At 44.6% G+C, this 22,403-nt stretch overlaps 1 protein-coding gene across 3 annotated transcripts; it reads right to left on the bottom strand.

The window, feature by feature from the left end:
- Window positions 1-120: 120 nt before the first annotated feature.
- On the bottom strand, window positions 121-19,331 carry LOC110288811 (pregnancy-specific glycoprotein 22-like). Of its 3 annotated transcripts, XM_085842120.1 has the most exons (6): window positions 19,268-19,331; window positions 17,432-17,788; window positions 14,207-14,566; window positions 12,526-12,885; window positions 11,081-11,134; window positions 121-404 (listed from the first exon to the last, which is right to left on the bottom strand). In XM_085842120.1, the coding sequence occupies exons 1-6, from the start codon at window positions 19,329-19,331 to the stop codon at window positions 121-123; spliced, it is 1,479 nt and encodes a 492-aa protein (XP_085698246.1). The 3 variants fall into 3 exon arrangements, with proteins under 3 accessions (XP_085698246.1, XP_085698247.1, XP_085698248.1); XM_085842121.1 differs by lacking the exon at window positions 11,081-11,134; XM_085842122.1 differs by lacking the exons at window positions 11,081-11,134; window positions 12,526-12,885.
- Between the last annotated feature and the right edge of the window lie 3,072 nt (window positions 19,332-22,403).

Here is a 22,403-nt window from a genome sequence, read left to right as displayed (position 1 = left end):
TGTGGGGAGGGATAGGAGAGATGGTGAACTGGCCATACAATTGAATGGAAATCTGTAACTGGCAGAGGTGGGTAGGTGTGGGCATCTCAATATAAAAATGATATAGCATGAGAGGACGGGTCACTCATTCATCACGGCCAGGCTGACTGGAAGACTGGTCTTTGAGTTGGCTGGGTTGAATGCCTCACATTGGTACTCTCCAGCATCCTCCTTCCTCACAGTATGTATCCTGAGTTGGCACTTTGACGGGGACAGGGTCATCCTCTCTGTGAGCTGAAGACTCTGATTGTTGAAGAGCCAACGGATGGAGATCCCAGTGTTGTCTGAGAAGCAAGTGAAGACCACTGAGCTCGGTACTCTAACTGTGCTGTCTGTGACTCTCACAACAGGCTGTGTCACAAGCTCTGCAAAGAAACAAAGGGGGGACCAAATGATATTCATCTTTCACACAACTCAAACAGACCCTCTATAGCTCACACTGAATAAAGCAATTGGAGCTGTGACTATAGATATATCTTGTGCTTTGCATCTGCAACCTACAAACTGTATGATCCTGATTCAGCTACTGAGGTTGATGTGCCTCAGTTTACTTGAAGTAGGACACTCTGTACATGATCGTTGCACTGACTATGAGATAAGATTAGGTCTGAGCAATGTTCTGACCTGGGGTGGTGAAGCTGCTTGCATCAATAGCATCTGTTCCACTTACCCTAGGCTGGATTCCTGAGGGTAAGGAGGTGCTTGGGGAACTGTCACCTCTGTCCCAACCCTTGGAGACATTATTTTCATACGAGTATCCTAAGTCTATCAGAACAATTGGCTTCTGTCCTGGTACCTGTCTGTTGAGACTCATGAGAAGGAGGTGCACAGGTGACCCACATGAATGCAGCTGTCATGGAAGTAAACAGCTGATCCTACACCCTATGGGACTTGGACACTCAGCCAAGCCTTGTTCCCTGTCAGCTCTGACAGGAAATTCAATGCTGCCCCTGAGGAGAAGCTGTTTTGGACACCTAGAGTTGAGTCTGGATCCTTCAATTCCTGATGCTCCTCTTACTGATTCAGTAGTGAGCTGGATCATGGAAGAATGGGAATACAGACTGAAAGGAAGAAACAAGGCAAAGAGACAAATCCATCAATATTGAGATCTTTGTCTTTGGTGAAAAGACAGGGTCCTCTGACCAGAGAAGCTTAGATCTGTCACTCAGTGGAGGTGGGTGGGAGTGTCTGCTCAAGTCAAAGGGATTGAACAAATGACCTCAATGCCCTCGGTGGGCCTAACTATAGTCTCCCCTCCCCCAGCCTGGAACCTGCTTGCTCAGGGGTGGAGTTTCCTGCCCATTCGTTCTACCACGCCCACTGCTGGACCATGCCGCTTTGCTGTTTGGAGCCACACAAGTGCTCATCCTGCTACTGGACCCCGAGTTATTTGGCGGGAATCAGGTCCCTTCCCCCTTCTTTTATAACTGAGTGTCGGAACAAGTAAAATTGAGCTTTGACCAGAATGAAACTGTCTTGGCTCCGTTTCTTCTTTCGCCCCGTCTAGTTCCTCTCTTTTAGCCCGAGCTGCCATCTCAGTTGCGAGCTGCTGGCCGGACGCAACAGTTTGGTGCTAGAACTGGGACCTGAAGAATGGCAGAGGGACGCTAAGAGAAACGCTGTTGGTGTGGAGCTCCACAGGAAAGGCAAAGGATCTTCGTATCGGGCACCGGAGCAACGAACAGGTACACGTGCTAGCACTAGCTTAAAATTTCATTTTTGAAATTATGAATCAAATGGATCTGGCAGATATCTACAGAACATTCTATCCTAAAACAAAAGGATATACCTTCTTCTCAGCACCTCATGGTACCTTCTCCAAAATTGACCACATAATTGGTCACAAAGCAGGCCTCAACAGATATAAAAATATTGAAATTGTCCCATGCATCCTATCAGATCACCATGGCCTAAGGCTGATCTTCAATAACAAAATAAATAATAGAAAGCCAACCTTCACGTGGAAACTGAACAACACTCTTCTCAATGATACCTTGGTCAAGGAAGGAATAAAGAAAGAAATTAAGGACTTTTTAGAGTTCAATGAAAATGAAGCCACAACATACCCAAACTTATGGGACGCAATGAAAGCATTTCTAAGAGGAAAACTCATAGCTCTGAGTGCCTCCAAAAGGAAACTAGAGAGAGCACACATTAGCAGCTTGACAACACACCTAAAAGCACTAGAACAAAAGGAAGCAAATTCACCCAAGAGGAGTAGACGGCAGGAAATAATCAAACTCAGGGGTGAAATCAACCAAGTGGAAACAAGAAAAACTATTCAAAGAATCAACCAATCAAGGAGCTGGTTCTTTCAGAAAATCAACAAGATAAATAAACCCTTAGCTAGACTCACTAGAGGGCACAGGGACAACATCCTAATTAACAAAATCAGAAATGAAAAGGGAGACATAACAACAGATCCTGAAGACATCCAAAACACCATCAGATCCTTCTACCAAAGGCTATACTCAACAAAACTGGAGAACCTGGATGAAATGGAGAAGTTCCTAGACAGATACCAGGTACCAAAGTTGAATCAAGATCAGGTTAATGATCTAAACAGCCCTATATCCCCCAAAGAAATAGAAGCAGTCATTAATAGTCTCCCAACTAAAAAAAGCCCAGTACCAGATGGGTTTAGTGCAGAGTTCTATCAGACCTTCAAAGAAGATCTAATCCCAGTTCTTCACAAACTATTCCACAAAATAGAAACAGAAGGTACTCTACCCAACTCATTCTATGAAGCCACAATTACTCTGATACCTAAACCACAAAAAGACCCAACAAAGATAGAAAACTTCAGACCAATATCCCTTATGAATATTGATGCAAAAATCCTCAATAAAGTTCTTGCTAACCGAATCCAAGAACACATCAAAACAATCATCCATCCTGACCAAGTAGGTTTCATCCCAGGGATGCAGGGATGGTTCAATATACGGAAATCCATCAACGTAATACAGTATATAAACAAACTCAAAGACAAAAACCACATGGTCATCTCCTTAGATGCGGAAAAAGCATTTGACAAGATCCAACACCCATTCATGATAAAAGTCTTGGAAAGATCAGGAATTCAAGGCCCATACCTAAACATGATAAAAGCAATCTACAGCAAACCAGTAGCCAACATCAAAGTAAATGGTGAGAAGCTTGAAGCAATCCCTCTAAAATCAGGGACTAGACAAGGCTGTCCACTTTCTCCATACCTATTCAACATTGTACTTGAAGTCCTAGCCAGAGCAATTCGACAACAAAAGAAGATCAAAGGGATACAAATTGGAAAAGATGAAGTCAAAATATCACTTTTTGCAGATGATATGATAGTATATATAAGTGACCCTAAAAATTCCACCAGAGAACTCCTAAGCCTGATAAAGAGCTTCGGTGAAGTAGCTGGATATAAAATTAACTCAAACAAATCAATGGCCTTTCTCTACACAAAGAATAAACAGGCCGAGAAAGAAATTAGGGAAACAACACCCTTCTCAATAGTCACAAATAATATAAAATATCTTGGCGTGACTCTAACTAAGGAAGTGAAAGATCTGTATAATAAAAACTTCAAGTCTCTGAAGAAAGAAATTATAGAAGATCTCAGAAGATGGAAAGATCTCCCATGCTCATGGATTGGCAGGATCAACATTGTAAAAATGGCTATCTTGCCAAAAGCAATCGACAGATTCAATGCAATCCCCATCAAAATTCCAAATCAATTCTTCAACGAATTAGAAAGTGCAATCTGCAAATTCATCTGGAATAACAAAAAACCTAGGATAGCAAAAACTCTTCTCAAGGATAAAAGAACCTCTGGTGGAATCACCATGCCGGACCTAAAGCTCTACTACAGAGCAATTGTGATAAAAACTGCATGGTACTGGTATAGTGACAGACAAATAGACCAATGGAATAGAATTGAAGACCCAGAAATGAACCCACACACCTATGGTCACTTGATCTTCGACAAGGGAGCTAAAAACATCCAGTGGAAGAAAGACAGCATTTTCAACAAATGGTGCTGGCACAACTGGTTGTTAACATGTAGAAGAATGCGAATCGATCCATTCCTATCTCCTTGTACTAAGGTCAAGTCTAAGTGGATCAAGGAACTTCACATAAAACCAGAGACACTGAAACTTATAGAGGAGAAAGTGGGGAAAAGCCTTGAAGATATGGGCACAGGGGAAAAATTCCTGAATAGAACAGTAATGGCTTGTGCTGTAAGATTGAGAATTGACAAGTGGGACCTCATGAAACTGCAAAGCTTCTGCAAGGCTAAAGACACCATCAATAAGACAAAAAATCCACCAACAGATTGGGAAAGTATCTTCACCTATCCTAAATCAGATAAGGGACTAATATCCAATATATATAAAGAACTCAAGAAGGTGGACTCCAGAAAGTCAAATAACCCCATTAAAAAATGGGGCTCAGAACTGAACAAAGAATTCTCACCTGAGGAATACCGAATGGCAGAGAAGCACCTGAAAAAATGTTCAACATCCTTAATCATCAGGGAAATGCAAATCAAAACAACCCTGAGATTCCACCTCACACCAGTCAGAATGGCTAAGATCAAAAATTCAGGTGACAGCAGATGCTGGCGAGGATGTGGAGAAAGAGGAACACTCCTCCATTGTTGGTGGGATTGCAAGCTTGTACAACCACTCTGGAAATCAGTCTGGCGGTTCCTCAGAAAATTGGACATAGTACTACCGGAGGATCCAGCAATACCTCTCCTGGGCATATATCCAGAAGATGTCCCAACCGGTAAAAAGGACACATGCTCCACTATGTTCATAGCAGCCCTATTTATAATAGCCAGAAGCTGGAAAGAACCCAGATGTCCCTCAACAGAGGAATGGATACAGAAATTATGGTACATTTACACAATGGAGTACTACTCAGCTATTAAAAAGAATGAATTTATGAAATTCCTAGCCAAATGGATGGACCTGGAGGGCATCATCTTGAGTGAAGTAACACAATCACAAAAGAACTCACACAATATGTATTCATTGATAAGTGGATATTAGCCCAAAACTTAGGATACCCAAGATATAAGATACAATTTGATAAACGCATGAAACTCAAGAAGAATGAAGACCAAAGTGTGGACACTGTGCACCTTCTTAGAATTGGTAACAAAACACCCAGGGAAGGAGTTACAGAGACAAAGTTCGTAGCTGTGATGAAAGGATGGACCATTTAGAGACTGCTGTATCCAGGGATCCGTCCCATAATCAGCTTCTAAACGCTGACACCATTGCATACACTAGCAAGATTTTGCTGAAAGGACCCAAATATAGCTGTCTCATGTGAGACGATGCCGGGGCCTAGCAAACACAGGAGTGGATGTTCACAGTCAGCTATTGGATGTATCACAGGGCTCCCAATGGTGAAGCTAGAGAAAGTACCCAAGGAGCTAAAGGGATCTGCAACCCTATTGTTGGAACAACATGATGTACTAACCAGAACCCTGGAGCTCTTGTCTCTAGCTGCATATGTATCGAAAGATGGCCTAGTCGGCCATCAATGGAAAGAGAGGCCCATTGGACTTGCAAACTTTATATGCCCCAATATAGGGGAATGCCAGGGCCAAAAGAATGGGAATGGGTGGGTAGGGAAGTGGGGGGCACTATGGGGGACTTTTGGGATAGTATTGGAAATGTAATTGAGGAAAATATGTAATAAAAATATTTAAAAAAAAATGGGGCTCAGAACTGAACAAAGAATTCTCACCTGAGGAATACCGAATGGCAGAGAAACACCTGAAAAAATGTTCAACATCCTTAATCATCAGGGAAATGCAAATCAAAACAACCCTGAGATTCCACCTCACACCAGTCAGAATGGCTAAGATCAAAAATTCAGGTGACAGCAGATGCTGGCGAGGATGTGGAGAAAGAGGAACACTCCTCCATTGTTGGTGGGATTGCAAGCTTGTACAACCACTCTGGAAATCAGTCTGGCGGTTCCTCAGAAAATTGGACATAGTACTACCGGAGGATCCAGCAATACCTCTCCTGGGCATATATCCAGAAGATGTCCCAACCGGTAAAAAGGACACATGCTCCACTATGTTCATAGCAGCCCTATTTATAATAGCCAGAAGCTGGAAAGAACCCAGATGTCCCTCAACAGAGGAATGGATACAGAAATTATGGTACATTTACACAATGGAGTACTACTCAGCTATTAAAAAGAATGAATTTATGAAATTCCTAGCCAAATGGATGGACCTGGAGGGCATCATCTTGAGTGAAATAACACAATCACAAAAGAACTCACACAATATGTATTCACTGATAAGTGGATATTAGCCCAAAACTTAGGATACCCAAGATATAAGGTACAATTTGATAAACGCATGAAACTCAAGAAGAATGAAGACCAAAGTGTGAACACTGTGCACCTTCTTAGAATTGGGAACAAAACACCCAGGGAAGGAGTTACAGAGACAAAGTTCATAGCTGTGATGAAAGGATGGACCATTTAGAGACTGCTGTATCCAGGGATCCGTCCCATAATCAGCTTCTAAACGCTGACACCATTGCATACACTAGCAAGATTTTGCTGAAAGGACCCAAATATAGCTGTCTCTTGTGAGACGATGCCGGGGCCTAGCAAACACAGGAGTGGATGTTCACAGTCAGCTATTGGATGTATCACAGGGCTCCCAATGGAGAAGCTAGAGAAAGTACCCAAGGAGCTAAAGGAATTTGCAACCCTATAGTTGGAACAACATGATGAACTAACCAGTACCCCGGAGCTCTTGTCTCTAGCTGCATATGTATCGAAAGATGGCCTAGTCGGCCATCACTGGAAAGAGAGGCCCATTGGACTTGCAAACTTTATATGCCCCAATATAGGGGAATGCCAGGGTCAAAAGAATGGGAATGGGTGGGTAGGGAAGTCGGGGGGGGGGTATGGAGGACTTTTGGGATAGCATTGGAAATGTAATTGAGGAAAATATGTAATAAAAATATTAAAAATTAAAATAATAATAATAATAATAAATAAATTTATTTTAAAAAAAATTTCATTTTTGTAAGGTGTTGCTGAGGGTGTGGTAGGATATGAGCTAAGCAGTCGGCCGCAGCTTTTTAGGAAGCTGCTTTAGGCAGAAGAAGGAAGGGTTTAAAGTTATGGAAGATAGCTGTAGCCCATGGTTCAAGGAAGAAGAAACAGCCTCTTAGTTTCTGAGTAAAAAAAAGCTGATAAATGGTTCATGATTAATGTGTTTGACAATGGTAAAGTGTTTTTTTATTCTATGATTGTAGCTACAAAAATTAATATTCTCTGATTGGTCTAAAATTAACTGCTTCATTTGGTTCCTTTTTATTGATAATGTGCTCTGCATGTTTTCGCATTCAGCTCATAAGTTGTTGGTTAAGATTAATAATTGTTACATTGCTACAGATGGTTAGTGTTAAATTTAATAACTCAAGTTTAGAGACCTCCGACACCTGGCATAAGGCAGGCCAAGTGGCTGGGTCTCTAAAGATATTTCTAGTTTAGATGATAATTAATGTGGTTCCTATCCTAAATAGTAAAATTTAAGATAAGATTTAAAGCAATGCCTCTTTATTAAAGCATTAAAGCTTGCTTTAATAGGTATTCATAGGTATTAATTGACATCCAAACTTCGTAATATGATAGTAATGCTTCTAATATTGATTTTAAAGATGATAAATTGTTTTAAACTTGGGTTTTGCTTTCCCAAGGTTGTAGGTATTATCCTAACGTTGCACAAGAAACTTAAAAATTATGGTTAAAACTGCCATTGTTCCATTGGCTGCAGCTTGCAGTTTGATTGCAAATTTAAGATTGATGCTCAGATTAAAAAGTATTTTACGTTTGAGTCAATACAGGGCTCTGGGCAGCCCCAGAGCGGCTTGTGGCCTTCTTGTGTTTTGCAAACAGTTCCTGAAAAAGTCTTTCCCTGTGTTCAAGAAAATTTCTTAAGCCGGGCGTGGTGGCGCACGCCTTTAATCCCAGCACTCGGGAGGCAGAGGCAGGCGGATTTCTGAGTTCGAGGCCAGCCTGGTCTACAAAGTGAGTGCCAGGACAGCCAGGGCTACACAGAGAAACCCTGTCTCGAAAAACCAAAAAAAAAAAAAAAAAAAAAAAGAAAATTTCTTTTTAACAGTGTTACAGATCTATTCAGATGTTTAATAATGCTTAAATTCAAAGAGTTTTGCTTCTAGTGAACTGTAATCACTAGAAAATTTTGCCTCTAGGTATGGCTAATGTAACTTTACATTATGTAAGAAAAAATTTTATTGTTTCCACTTCTATACAAGAAGCCGAGTTTTAATCTTTCAGTGTATATTGTTTCCTAAGTGGAAAGTATTTTATTAACTAATTCTTCTCAAGGGAAGTTTACCTTAAATCCTTGCTCTCACCCAAGAGATTCAGAGACAATATCCTTTTATTACTTAGGGTTTTAGTTTACTACAAAAGGTTTTACAAAAAATAAAGAAAGCTTTTATAATTGTTATTAATTGGTAATTAAATATTAGTTGTGCCCAAGACAATTCTTTGGCCAGAAAAAACATTATTGTAAAGTCATTTTTCTCATCCTCCCAGCCAATCGTTGGCCCACGTGGGCCCAACTAGCTGCTGTGGGGCGGAGTCTTAAGACACACAGTTTCCCCTGTTCCAGCACAAATAATCTAGTCATGTGCTGTAGATGGTGCTTTAAAATGCTGAACAATCAAACCTTAATTTGTATATTAATAGTCAATTCTATATCTCTGAGCTCATAATTGCTTGAGATAGTTCATCCCTCAGATACTATTAATTCTCAAATTTGCAATTGCTTATGCCTATTTCTAGTTAATAAATAAATTATGCACATTTGACTCTTAATAACTTTTCAAACTTTCTAGTTACAACGAGCAGTTAGTTCCTAGGCATTGCTAAATCTGAGGTTGACAATTCTCCTTTAGGAGCTGCACAGTACTCAGAATTGTGCATACTGGTTCGTAATCATATGAATACAGTATGGGTATCACTTGGTGCAGAGAATTATTGCAGGGGGAGGTCCAGCCTGACTGTTTCTGAGTTCCCTGTGCGACATACCTGGTTTAAAATGGAGATTGGTATCTAATTTCCAGCTAAAAAACAAAAAATATCTAAGGCTCTGTCTCCCCCTCCCCAAAAGATACCAAGAGCCACAGGTGTGGGTCGTGATTGTACCCACGGGAGGAATTGGGTCAATGTCCACCCAAGCCAAGGTTAAAAGCCCACTCATCTACAGATGAGAAAATCATTTGATCACCTCAGTTAAGCGTTGCCTTTTTAAACTTAATTAATAGGGGGGAGAGAGGTTGGAGACCATACTGTTGGAAGGGCAAGCCCTTCACTGCCTCCCACCCAAATAATAAGCCGATTGGCCTTGTACTACGGAGCCAGCTGTCACCCCCTTCTCCCTGTTTCCCGCCTGTCATCCAAAAAGGCAGAGGAATATCAACTCAGTGTTATTCTTAATAAAGTGTATTTCAAATTTGTTCAGTCAAACTTAGCCAGGGTTCCAACGCCCTACTTAAAATGCAACCCGGAACTTACCTATTCAGCACTAATTAGCATTATAAAGTCAGAGCCTACAGCTCAGGGCTATTCTGTTAGTGGTTTACTAGGATAAAAAGGACAGTCTTTGCCAGATACAGTTTACCATAAGAAAAGTTAGGGAATCCCACGGAAACAGGTTTTTTCTTTAGCCTAAGAATTCAGGCAGAACTATTGAGCATAAATAAATTTTTTGCCTCAGGCCACCCTTTTCTTTTTTTTTCTTTTTGTTATCAAAAGGGAGGAGATATAGTTTCCCCTCCCCCAGCCTGGAACCTGCTTGCTCAGGGGTGCAGTTTCCTGCCCATTCGTTCTACCACGCCCACTGCTGGACCATGCCGCTTTGCTGTTTGGAGCCACACACGTGCTCATCCTGCTACTGGACCCCGAGTTATTTGGCAGGAATTGGGTCCCTTCCCCCTTCTTTTATAACTGAGTGTCGGAACAAGTAAAATTGAACTTTGATCAGAATGAAACTGTCTTGGCTCCGTTTCTTCTTTTGCCCCGTCTAGTTCCTCTCTTTTAGCCCGAGCTGCCATCTCAGTTGAACCGTTCGTTGCAAGCTGGTGGCTGGCTGCAACACCTAACTTTATGTTCCTTCCTCTGTGGGGAACTTTATCCTCCTGTGTCTCCACCCTCACTGTCCCCACAAACCTGCTCTCCCTCAGAAGATGTGGGTTGCAGGCAAACTTTTTCCTCAATTTTTTTCTTCCAATAGAGACCCCAGGTTTTTACATCCCAACCACCATTCAGACCCAGTCAATACCTGACTTCACTTCAGGCCTTCCTGATCTGTCTTACATCCCATTACACCTAGAGCTTTGTTAGAAAAAAATCTAATTTGACATTTTGAGAAGGTCCAGTCCCTAAACAGGCTTGAATGCCTATGGGTAGATAGGCAAATATCCAAATATCTTGAATGTCAAGATGCTAATGAAATTCTCATATTTGGAACTACTGACACTGGTTAAAACTCCAGCTGGAATTAACACACAAAGGTGTATGAAATAGACCTGATTGCAGCTGTGTGCAGAAGCAGGTGTACACCATCCTGAGTGTATGCTTATGGACAGGTCACAGCACCTAGATGGAGATCAGTGGTCACTTGAGAGACCCTTCCTCATCCTTCTGCCTTAGGAGATTCCAGCAAGTCTCTGAGCTCCCCTCCTCCCACACAGTCAGGCACTGTCCTCCTCACCAGTGAGCAGAGGACAATATCAAGGGCTGTAAGCATTGCAGAGAAGTACACAGTGAGTCATTAAGGCTGCAGCAGCCTGCACTGCCTCCCTCTGAGGTGAACAGCATTTGCTCCAGCACTGCCCCAAAGCTCTACAGTCTTCCTCCCTCTGAGCTCAGCCTCTACCTAGGCTGGAGGGGTTCCCAGGGCGATGCTGGCTGCTAGCATGAATGGTGGCAAGCACAAGACTGATAATCATCTCTGCACCCTGGGGCAGCAACAGCTCACCACAAGACTGCCCTCTGCTGTGTTCTCCCAATGTGTCCTTTACAGCACAGGATCCTAAGCTGCCCTTCGTTCTCAGTGCTGTGGAATCTACTACCTGCAGGAAGGTGACAGAGATGCCGGTAAGGACTGAAAAGGAACCTGCTGACTGATGTCTAGGAAAGGGACAGACCCATGCTCACTAGAGTCATCAGTCAGGGTACATTGTCATGAGACCCAGGAGCAATTGTATGGGGAGTTTCTTGTGACTTTGAAGCAAGAGGTCACCTAGACCCCAGAGCAAGGACAGTGACCCCAAAAACCTAAGAATTTCAGAGGGACTCTCAGCATCTTGTGCTACCTGAGCCTTAACCAAGGTCTGCCCATGTACTTCCTGGGAGGCAGATGTCCTCTGTCTAGGTGATTCCCTATGGGATATACCAGGGAGAGCTGGGAACCTGTTAGCACAGGATGCTCTGACAGAGTAATGTGCTTAGTATGTCTGAAAGACTGCCCATGAAAACACAACATCTGTAGGGTGAGATATGGAGCAAGGCTACACCTCAAGTGCATGGTTTCCAGAATAACTTTTCTGAGTGTTCTGCCATTCTGAGCATGGCAAGAGCCTCAGGAGACTGTGCAGACTCTGAAGTCTTGGGCTATGTTACTTCACCATCTACTGATCAGCAACGGAATAGCACCTCATTCTTGGTGCTCTCCAGTTAACACCTCTTAAATTGTTAACCTGCAGAAGAGAATTCCAGGAGATACACAACAGAGAAAGAACACCTGCCAGAAGGACCTGTGTCCATTGTCCATCACCTTTGAGACCCTGGCCTTCCTGCGAAGTCTCATAAGGCCATCCAAACAGCTAGTTAATATCCTGGAGCCCAGATTGTCCTCTCCATCAATGCATTCTTGGATGTGTCTCTGTAGAAGATGTCCAGGGGAACTATCATAACTGTGGCTCTCAGGACAGTGCACTGGATGGTGACACATGCCATGATAGCCTTGTACCATGTCTGCTCTAACAGGAATCCAAAGCCAACCAATAACATTAATGTTCCCATTGTCACCTGCAATTTAAACTCACAGAGATTTGCTTCCAGGCCTCCTGGTGCTCTGTGTGGGGACTCCACAGCTTCCTCAACTAAGGCTTATCTGACACACATGGAGTCTATTCCAGAGATATGGACATGGTCAGAGGCCCAAGGGTCAGGGCAGACTCTGACATTCTTGGGCTGAGTTTATCCAGCACAGGATGGGTACTTCTCCATTAAAAGACAGGTGACAGGTTCTGATCTAATGCTGTTATTCCACCCCATGTGAACCCAGCAGTAAGTGCCCAAATGCCAATGTGAGGACACAATGCAGTGGTGGAGAGAGCAGGCACAGCCCACTTCTTAGAGTACAATTATGAAATAGGGAAAGCCACACCCAGCAGTGGGAAGCCATAGAGAGTCACTTACTGTGGACATTGATTTGCACGTGCAAGGTTTCAACTTTCACATTGCTGTCTGTTGTTATTAGTGTGTACAAGCCAGAGTCTTTCTCAGTCAAATCCTGGAGCAGCAGGGATCCATTAAGGTACCCAATCTCTCTTCTGCTGTATGATTGGCCGATGAGCATGGAATACCTTGCTTTGCTATATTCTACAATTTTAAAGTATGGACTGCTATCTACGCCTTTGTACCAGGAAAAGGCTTGTGGATCTTTTGGCAGATTATGGACCTGGAGAAGAACACTTTCCCCTTCAGTAGCGTGCCGAGTCACTGGATCAATCCTGAGTTGGGCAGAGTCAAGAGTGTCACAGCACGGGGAAAGGGAGGCTGGAAGGGAAAGGAGAAAAATCATCACATGGGATCATTGTGGTTGGTGGAAAGATGGTGACCTGTATTCTAAGCAGATGGATTCTTCACTCAGCCTAGACAGGTCTGTGGGGGTGTCTATCCCACCTGGTAGAAGTCAACATAATGGCCTCCATTCCCTCAGTGGCACAGAATCTGTCATTTCCTCTGCATGGAGCTCTCTCCTTGGTGTCTCCATGGCTGCCCCCTCACTGCCCTTGGCCAGACACTGCACACACTCATGCACACTGTGCTTTGAGATGATGCCTCCCTCTGACCTTGGTCTCTGCACACCCTACATATTCACTTTCTGACTTTTCTCATTTCTTTGTAGCTGCACTCAACCTCTGACCTCACCTTATACATGTTCTTCCTGTTCTGACTTAGCCCCCAGGACTAGGGCTGGGTAAGGGCTTGGAGCAGGCTGCTCTTCTTAGAAGGCCCAGGAATAATGCTGTTGGGATTTATGTCAACTTGATACAAGCCATAGTCATTTGAAACAGGGAGGCTCAACTGAAAATACAAATACCATAATGACTGCTGGGCAGGACTATAGCAAATCTTTTAACTGGGAGGAACCAGTCCACTGTGAGCATTTATATCCCTGGACTCATAATCCCATTTGCTATAAGATAAGGAAGAGCAAGGTGTGAGGAGACAGGAAGGAAGCAGCACCCTTCCATTCTGTCTAAAACTATGCTGGGTTACTTTGATTTCTTCTGTTGTTTTATGGTTTTTGGTTTTTGGTGGGTTTTTTGTTTGTTTGTGTTTGGTTTTGTTTTTGTTGTTTTTTTTTTTTTTTGCTGTTATTTTGTTTTGTGTGGGGGGGGGGTATTTTTTTTTTGAAACTCTACTGTTTAGTGATAATAAACACACTGGATTGATATAGATAGCCAAAAACCATTGTTCACTCTCTGCACAGAGCAGAAGTAAGTGTAACGTCCTAGAAAAATGGAACCCAGGACATTTTTAGTCAAGCGTGGGACAGACAACCAGGACCAAAGCTTGCCAGTGCACACCATTCTGTATGGACTCCACACTTTCCTTGTGTGCACTGCAAGAGCCTCAACAGACAGGGGAGTCTGGCATCTTAGGTCCTCTGAGATACAAGTGGATGTCAGAAAGCAGAGTCTGACCCATGAGCATTTCTCTCCTGCATATGTGTCCTGCATATAGTAGTCAAACCCCAATATAGGGATAAAAGTGCAGAGAGGAGGTAGTCACATGCCAGCAGTGACAGTGCTCCTGGTAGAAGCCCACCCCCCCCTTCCCCAGCACTGAATAATCACAGAGAATCACTTACTATCCACCTGAAGGTAAATGTGTGCTAATTCTATTTTCCAATATCGATTCAGAGTTTGTATGGTGTAGAAACCTGTGTCCTTCCAGGTGACATTCTGGAGCAGCAGGGATCCATTGCTGTACACTATCTCTCTACCGCTGTGGGCAGGGCCTGGATCGCTTAAATTCTTGACTGTTCTGTGTCGGGCAATCTCAACCTTGTTAATCAAAATCACCCCTTTGTACCAAAAAAATAATTGAAGATACTCTGGAAGATTGTGAACACGGAGAAGAACGCTTCCTCCTTCAGCAACTCTGGGCGGCACTGATTCAATAGTGAGCTTGGCAGGGAAGGAAGGACGCCCACAGGTGAAATGAGAGGCTAGAAGGGAAGAGAGATCCATCAATATTAGGACTTTCATATTTGACTGAGATGGCACCCTGTGTCCTGATCAGCTGTGTCCATAGCTCAGCTGAGGTGTGTGAGTGAGGGTCTCCCTTCCCTACTTGGTGGTGGTCACAACATTACCTCCATGTGCTCCATGTCCCTCACTTGTCATTTCCTCTGTATGGTGCTCTCTCCTTGGATGTCTACACGGCCCTGCTTCATGCCCCTCAGATCCCTGCTCACACGCAGTGTAGATGGTGTTGAGGTGCTGTCCCTTACCCCTTCCCCAGCCTCCTGTCTTCACTCTCTGACTCTATTGTGTTTCTGTTCCTTTTATGGTTCCCTCCGACACCTGATCACCTAGCTTTCTTTACTTATCTGTCATCCTGTCCACTAGGGCTAGAAAATTGTGAGACCCAGTAGTGGTCTTTTTTTTTTTTAAAGAAAGGCTGCCTAAAAACACATCAGATATCTGTGGGGAACCAATGAATGACTGAATGAATGAATGATGTCTCAGGACCATGCAAGATAATGGTCACATTCATATGTTTGTGGTACAGTATTAATAATTCCATTATCTTTGGTTTTGTTTTTGTTTTGTTTTGTTTTTTTGTTACATTCTGGGAGGGAGGGGAATGCATGCACAGGCGAACAATTGCCCATGAGATCATGCCTCTCTGTACAGGTGTTTCTCAGTGGGTGAAGGTGGTAGCAGGACACCTTCCCTAGGTGGAGGTGAGAAGACAACTTGTATTCACTGCTTCAAAGGTTGTCAGACAATGAAGTAAATGCAGATATCCACTGAGCCATATCACTGATCAACACCAGGTGGAATTTTGTTGGAACTTCACAGCTGAGAGCATCAGACTTCAGAACACTGTGCTCATGCTGATTAACTGTGGGTGAGAACACTCTCCCCCAGCCCGAACTTCTTCACCAAGAGTCTCCTGCTGCTGCTAAACCTCTGTCCCACTGTGGCTTCTCTCCTACAAACCCTGAGACTCCTCTCAGGTCATTGAGTTCCTGAGGAGACTCCAAAGAATAGCTGAGTCCACTCTGCTCACACTCTGTAAAGTGTGGGCTCCTCACCCATGATCAGGAGGGCCTGACAGGGAGTATAACCTTGGCAGACAGTAACTGGTGACTTCCCTGGATTCTGGCCTGATATGGCCTCTATCTGCATCATATCTGGTACAGCCCAAATCACCCATTTCTCATATAGCCTCAGGCTCCTCCCAGACAGAAGCATCTTGGGCTGTGGGTGGGTAGCTCTGTGTTCTCTACCCTGTAAATTCTCTGGACCACCAACCCTCTCTTCTTGGCTCTTTCTGTTTAAGCCCTCCAGAGTACGCAGTGACAAACAACCAAACCATCTGAATATCTCTGAGCACTGAGAAAACAGCAGCTCACCCAGGGGTAACCCTCTGTTGTGTTCTCATCCTGGGTCAGTCAGCAACAAAGAGGGAGCCATTGCACTCTCTGTGCAACACAGAATCCCAGCTGGGCACACAGTCTGCCCTGTGTTCTCAGTGCTCTGGAAAGATGGGATTTGATTTCAGGAGGAAGGTGACAGAGATATCTATGAGGGATCCAAAGGGACCAGATGCAGGATGAGTCAGGACAGGGACAGATCATTCTCACTGCAGGCACCAGGCAGGACGCTGAAGGAGGAGAAAGGCCCAGGAGCAGGTGGGTCAGGAGCCCACAGTGCGAGTGTGTGAGAGGAGGTGACCTGGGTCCTAGAATGATTGCTCTGGGCTCCATCATCAATTACAAGGTTTTAAGACGGTGCTCACAATTCCTCTGCCTGCTGAGCTGTGTCTCATGTGGTCCCTGGTCTCCCTGGACTTTCTGGGATACCTTGAACCTCTGTCTAGGTGATTCTGATGGGACACTCTTTCATCCCCAGAGAAAATGCATGTCTGGAATGTGAACATGAACCCCTGGCAGGGTAGCAGGTACAGAAAGCAACAAAAAGTTCTGAGGAGACTATGACAGTGACCTCCAGATACACAGGCAAGATACAAGGTGAGGTCCTGACTCAGGCATATAGGTTTATTAGTATTACTTGAGTGGCACCAGGCTATGCCTGCTTTTCACTATGGGAACTGCAATTCATGTCTGGGGAACTGTCCACATCATTGCAGCCTGTCCCATTTGCTTATAGGAGAGAATGTACTGACCCCAAAAGAAAAGAATTTGTCAGTAGGATCTGTGTCTTCTCTCCCTCCCTCACCCTGGTCTTTCTGGAAGACTCGTAAACCCATCAGGATAAAGGGTTAATGGACTGGGAATCTGCCCTGCTGTTGTCTCCCTTTGGGTCACTAGTGTGACCAGGATACACAGACTAATCCTGGCTCTCATGGAAATACACTGTTTGGTTCCACACGCAGCAAGACATTGACTACAACAGTCTTCTCTGCAGACAGAAAGTCAAAATCCAACCCTAACACAAAGTTCTCAGGGCCCACAGAAGGTGAGGCTGGAACAGAGGTGTGGAGCAAGGGGTTTCTGGTACTCAGCTCCGTAAGATGCCCATGGCTTCCACTGGACCTTCTTTCTTTCCTCAAGGGCTTTTTCAAGGATGTTTCCCTATGAAGGACCCCAAGGGTCTAGACAGAGGCTGATGTCCTTGGCTGACTTGCCCACCCTGCGTCCAGGTTTCTCCAATGTAAAATCAAATGAAGGATTCTGCACAATTGACTTTGTTCTCCACCATGTGTGTCCTGCACTAAATGCTCAAGCCCCAACATGGTGACACAATGCAGAGGGAAAGGAGACACAGGCCAGGCCTGACACTTCTGTGTGCCTAGTGGAGGGACCCAACCCAGGACCCAGAGTTCACAAAGAATTACTTACAGTACACCTGAAGAAATGTGGATGTATTTGATACCAGTTCTCCATGTTTACTTATGGTTTGAAGAGTGTAATATCCTGTGTCCTCCTGGGTGACATTTTGGATCCATAGGGATCCATTGCTGTACAATATCTCTCTATCACTGTGCTCAGGCCCTGTCATACTCGTGTTATAGTCCAGTAAATGCAGTGCAATTGCAAGCCTCCAATTTGTCAGTCCTCTGTACCAGGAAAAGGCTAGAAGATTCTCTGGCAGATTGTCAACTCGTAGAAGAACACTTTCTCCTTCAACCACTTGGAGTGGTGAATGGATGATGACTCTGGCAGTAGTGGAGAGGAGCCAGCAGGTAAAGAGGGAGGCTAGAAGGGAAGAGAAATAAGCCACCAATCATGAGCATGTGTGAGCATCCCTCGCCTTATACCTATGGGTAGGGGTGTGACGAGAATGGACATGATCAACAACATGACCTCCATGCCCTCAGAGCCTCAGAGGGTGTTATTTCTACTGTGTGGAATCCTCTACTCAGGTGTCCCCAGACGAGAATGAACTCTCTAACTTCCTCCTCCTCTTCCTCCTACTCCTACTCCTCCACTCCTGCACACAATCCTCACTTTCTGAATTGTTTTCTATTCTATTTGCAGCTCTATTAAACCATTGACCCTCTATTCTAAATACTCTGATAACCGGTTCACTAGAAAAGGCTTTGTGAAGACAACGATTGGAATTATCTTTTTTGAATGTTCAGTTGCTGAAAAGAACTCAGAAAATAATGGGAGTGAAAAGGAAGGGAAAAAAAAAAACAAAGGAAACAGGAAGGAAGGAAGGAACAAACGAACGAATGAACAAACGAAGGAAGGAAGGAAGGAGGGTAGAAGGAAGGAAAGAAGGAAAGAAGAAAGAAAAAAGGAAAGAAGTAAAGGAGAAAGAAAGGATATCTGCATGGATTCTTCTACGCAGTTCCTAGGTTAGGAGCAAATGACAATCATTATGTTCAAGTGTGATTTAATAACTATGTATTGTATGTGTGGGTTTCCGAAGGCTTGTGTCTCAGTGTGTACATTGTGGGTGCATGACACACACCTGTGTGGAGTGAAGAACAGAGCCTGCAGAAGCCTGTATCTCCATCTACTCAGTGAGAGCAGAGGAATGAATTCAGAATGGTGCTGGGAGCCATGGCCTCAGTCATGACCTTGTGGATATTTTCTAGCTTACATAAACTATCCTGAGAGAACATATGTGGTCATAACAGTAAGAATGTATGTGGGTAGAGAGGACACTGTGTTGTTGGTTCCAGGAGCTGAAGATTGCCACCTGACCTTCAGAGAGCCCCCGGGCTTTTCCCCCCTCCCTTGGAGCCTCCTCCTGTTTATGTTTATGTTGCCACTACTAAAGTTTTCAGAGCTTGAGCAGTAAGATTGACTTGCTCTCATTCTTCCTGTCTCTTTCCCTCCCACTCTCTCACTCCCTTGCCCTGGGTCCCCGCTAATTATCCTTGCAGATCAGGACAGAATGGCCTGTCACCACACACTGAGCCATCTTGCTGGACCATCAAAGTTTGACTCCTATTTGGAGATTCACCCTGTCAAGATGGGGACCACTGGGATTCCAATGCTAGTCAATGTGACTGATTTTGAATAGGAGCATCTGAGGATTTTCTCTCCCCTCACCAGCTCCTTTCTGCTCAGAGCTTCCTGCTGCTGAGCCTCTGTACCTCAATGCACCTTCTTTGCCCCAAATACAAGCAGACACCCAAGTCTTCTCCAGATGTCTCCTATACAGAATATTTTTGTTTTCAGAGTTTCCCTTCCCACACAAAATCAGATAGCTGGAACACTTACCTATGAGCAGAACCCTTTGCCAGGGGGTACACCCATAGCTGAAAAGCTGGGAGGACACCTCCATATCTCTTCTCACTGTACTGGCCTTTCTCTGAGGAGACCTTCAGATCCTGCAAGGCCCCTGACCTCTACTGTCCTTCCTCCTTCTGAGCTGAGTGTTCTCTCAGGCAGGAGCACTTCACAGAATCCTATGGGCTGTGGGTGGTGGGGTCTGTGTCCACAGCACTGCTCAGTCACTTCCACTCTCAGTGCTGCCCCGCATCTTTCTCACATTTTCTCTCTTTATGTTTCTTCTCCAACAAAACCTTGAGCAACACAGCTGATAAGTATCGACATGCCCTCAGAGAGCAATGATTCATCCAAGGGCTGACATCTGTGACTCCTGGACATGAGTCTGTCAGCATCAAAGAGGGAACCTCTATCTTTCCTATGTGTCCCTGAGACACATAGACCCAGATGAGATCCCAGTCTGCCCTGTGTCTTCAGTACTCTGAGAGGTGGGATTTCCCAGCAGGAAGGTGACACAGATGCCAGTGAGGTTTGGAAGGGACCAGTTGTGTGATGACTGGGAATGAAGATAAACCCTTTATAACTAATGAAACCAATCAAGTCCCTAACACAAGGCAGAGGCCAGGGAGCAGCTGTGTGAGGAATTCATGTTCTTGGTGTTGGGAAAAATGTGACCTGTGTGTCCTGGAAAGGATGATTGGCTCCTATCCTATGGACACTTTGCAGGCAATCTTCCAGCATTATAGGTTGGTTTAACTGTGTTTGCTGAGCCCAACTGCTCTCTGGTCTTCCTGGATCACCAATGCCCTTTGTCTGGGTGATCCTGCAGCAAAAGTCCTGCCTTCCCCTTGGGAAATGCAAGAAGGAAGAGGAATTACAGGATACCAGGAGAAAGGTGTGTCCAAGGACACAAGAAAAAGACCAGGGTCTAGGGAGGGAGATCCAAGTTAGTAGGGACAGGAATGGAAAGTAGTCTCCTAGGCAAAGTCATAACTCAGGGAAACAATTATCTGAGTATTGAGTGGGAGCCCCACACAGGAAAACACAACTTCCTGTCTAGTAAATGTGCTGTGGAGTAGTGGGATTCTTCAGAAGTACTTGAGAGACTCATGGCAAAGTTCTGGAGTCAATTCTAACTGTTCACTTGTTTTCAGTTTTTGGACAAGATGTCCCCTTAAGCAGCTGATGACCAAGATTAACATCAGCTTCTAAATGATTCACAGAAACCTGAGGAGGCCTCCAGGATGGGGACGCTGGATACATGGCTAGAGACAGAGAACTTGTGCTTCCCATCAGTCACCTGTAGACTGTGTGATGCTCATGTGGCCACTGTGCTCCCTGTGTCTCAGTTTTCCAGCAACAGCACAATAAGGGGGAAAATGTTACAGTGTCTACAAAGTAGCCTTAAATATGAACAAGGGCCTGACACTGGCCCAGGGTGGCTGTCCAGATCAGCAGGGTCTGCTACCATTTGCTCCAAGGAGAGGATTCTTTAGAGTTACTCCCTGAGGACATGAATCATCAAGGGGACCTATGTACTCTATCCCTCTCCTGGAGACCCTGACCTTCCTGTGAGGTCTCATAAGCCATCAGAACAGTTATCTGATGGTCTGGGCACCTGTGCAGCTGTGCACTCCAGAATGAGTCAAAGAAGGAGATGCCCAGTGACCGTGCAGCATTATGGGTTAGCTGTGCTGTGTGTTGGCTGAGCACAATTCTCGCTGGTCTTCCTGGGTCAGCTCTGCCCTTTGTCTGGAAGATTCCCCATCAGCAATCCTGTCTTGTACTATGGGAGATGACAGGAGGGAGGAAACTTTCAGGTTCCCTAGAGAGAAGGGTATTCTCAGACACAAGAAAAATAGCAAGGTCTAGGGAGGGGAGATCAAGGTTAGTGGGGACAGGAATGGAAAGCAGTCTTCTAGGCAAGGTCTCCTAGCTCAAGGAAACACTGGTCCTAGCGTTGAGTGTGCAACATGATATCACCCCCTGAATTCTCTGGGAGAACTGCAGTCTTGTGCTAGGGCTACAGCAGGGGGGTTCAACACCACATATATGATCTGCCCTGATCCTTTCTGCACAGGTGGGATGCAGGGACATCATTCTGCTCACTGTGCTCTGAAAACTCCTTTTTCCATCTGATGTAGGGTGAGTCTAGACAGACTTCCAGGTTCTCACTAGAAAGACATAGATTAAAGTTGAATGAAGTGTGCATCCAGAGGATGAGACCCCTTGGGAGGAGCCCTGTGCTCACAAAATGACAGTGGAAAGATGTCATGGTTCATTTCTTCAGACTCAAGTAAGAGGACAGTAATGGAAAGGGAGTGCACCTGTACTCACTGGTTCATGTCTGGTGTCTCAATCCCTCCTTCTCCTGGCCCACTGGATACTGAGGGACCCCTACTGAGGACAGGGAACAGAATATTGATTCAAATGGAAATGCCAACTGCTCTTCCCTGTACACTGATCTAGGTCTCTTTCTCCTACTGTGATAAAAACACACTGAACAGAAGAAGTTCAGGAGAGCAGAGCATGCATTTCCTGTCCAGGTCTGGGTCATAGTGTAGCCCTGAAGGAAGTCAAGGCAGAAAACACGCTGCTTCCTGGCTCATTTGCTGGCTCATTCTCTGATTCATGCTTAGCTACCTTTCTTATACAACCAAGGTAAATTTGGCTAGGAATGGTGCTGCCCACAGTGGCCAGGACCTCCTACATCAATTAAGACAATCACTTACAAACATGTCCACAGACAGAGCTGTTAAGGAAATTATTCAGGGTAGACTTTTCTACCAGGTGACTTCTGGCTGTCTCAAGGTGACAGGTAAAACTAACAAGGACACTGTATTAAACTGTCAAGTTCTCCTTCTCCAAAGGGAGACACCACAGGAAGTTCCCCATCTCCAAAGGAATGTCCCTCTATCTCTCTCTCTCTCTCTCTCTGCAGACACCACATGTGCTGGAGTACACAGGCAGACACTCAGAGCCAGGACCACTCAGGGTAATCTACATTTGGTTGGTTTCACTCTTCCGAGTTCGCATAATTTGAACTCAGGGATGCTCTGGTGAACACCACTGACATTCTGAATAGTAAATAAAAGGGTGTCTTAAAGCATCAATATCATCCTTACTC

This window comes from Mus caroli, unplaced genomic scaffold, assembly GCF_978045245.1.
Source record: "Mus caroli unplaced genomic scaffold, Mus_caroli_1 scaffold_8, whole genome shotgun sequence".
Classification (NCBI taxonomy): domain Eukaryota; kingdom Metazoa; phylum Chordata; class Mammalia; order Rodentia; family Muridae; genus Mus; species Mus caroli.
Note: the sequence above shows the minus strand (reverse complement) of the source record. Positions and strands in the feature narration are given on the sequence as shown.

Excerpts from the sequence above, each read along its gene's own strand:
- LOC110288811 (XM_085842120.1), bottom strand. The coding sequence starts at position 19,331 with ATGGAGGTGTCCTCCCAGCTTTTCAGCTATGGGTGTACCCCCTGGCAA. Across the intron at positions 12,886-14,206 it reads CATTTACCTTCAGGTGGATA|CCTCCCTTTCCCCGTGCTGT; the intron begins GTAAGTGATTCT and ends TTTCCCTTCCAG. Across the intron at positions 11,135-12,525 it reads CGTGCAAATCAATGTCCACA|GATCCTGTGCTGTAAAGGAC; the intron begins GTAAGTGACTCT and ends AGGGCAGCTTAG.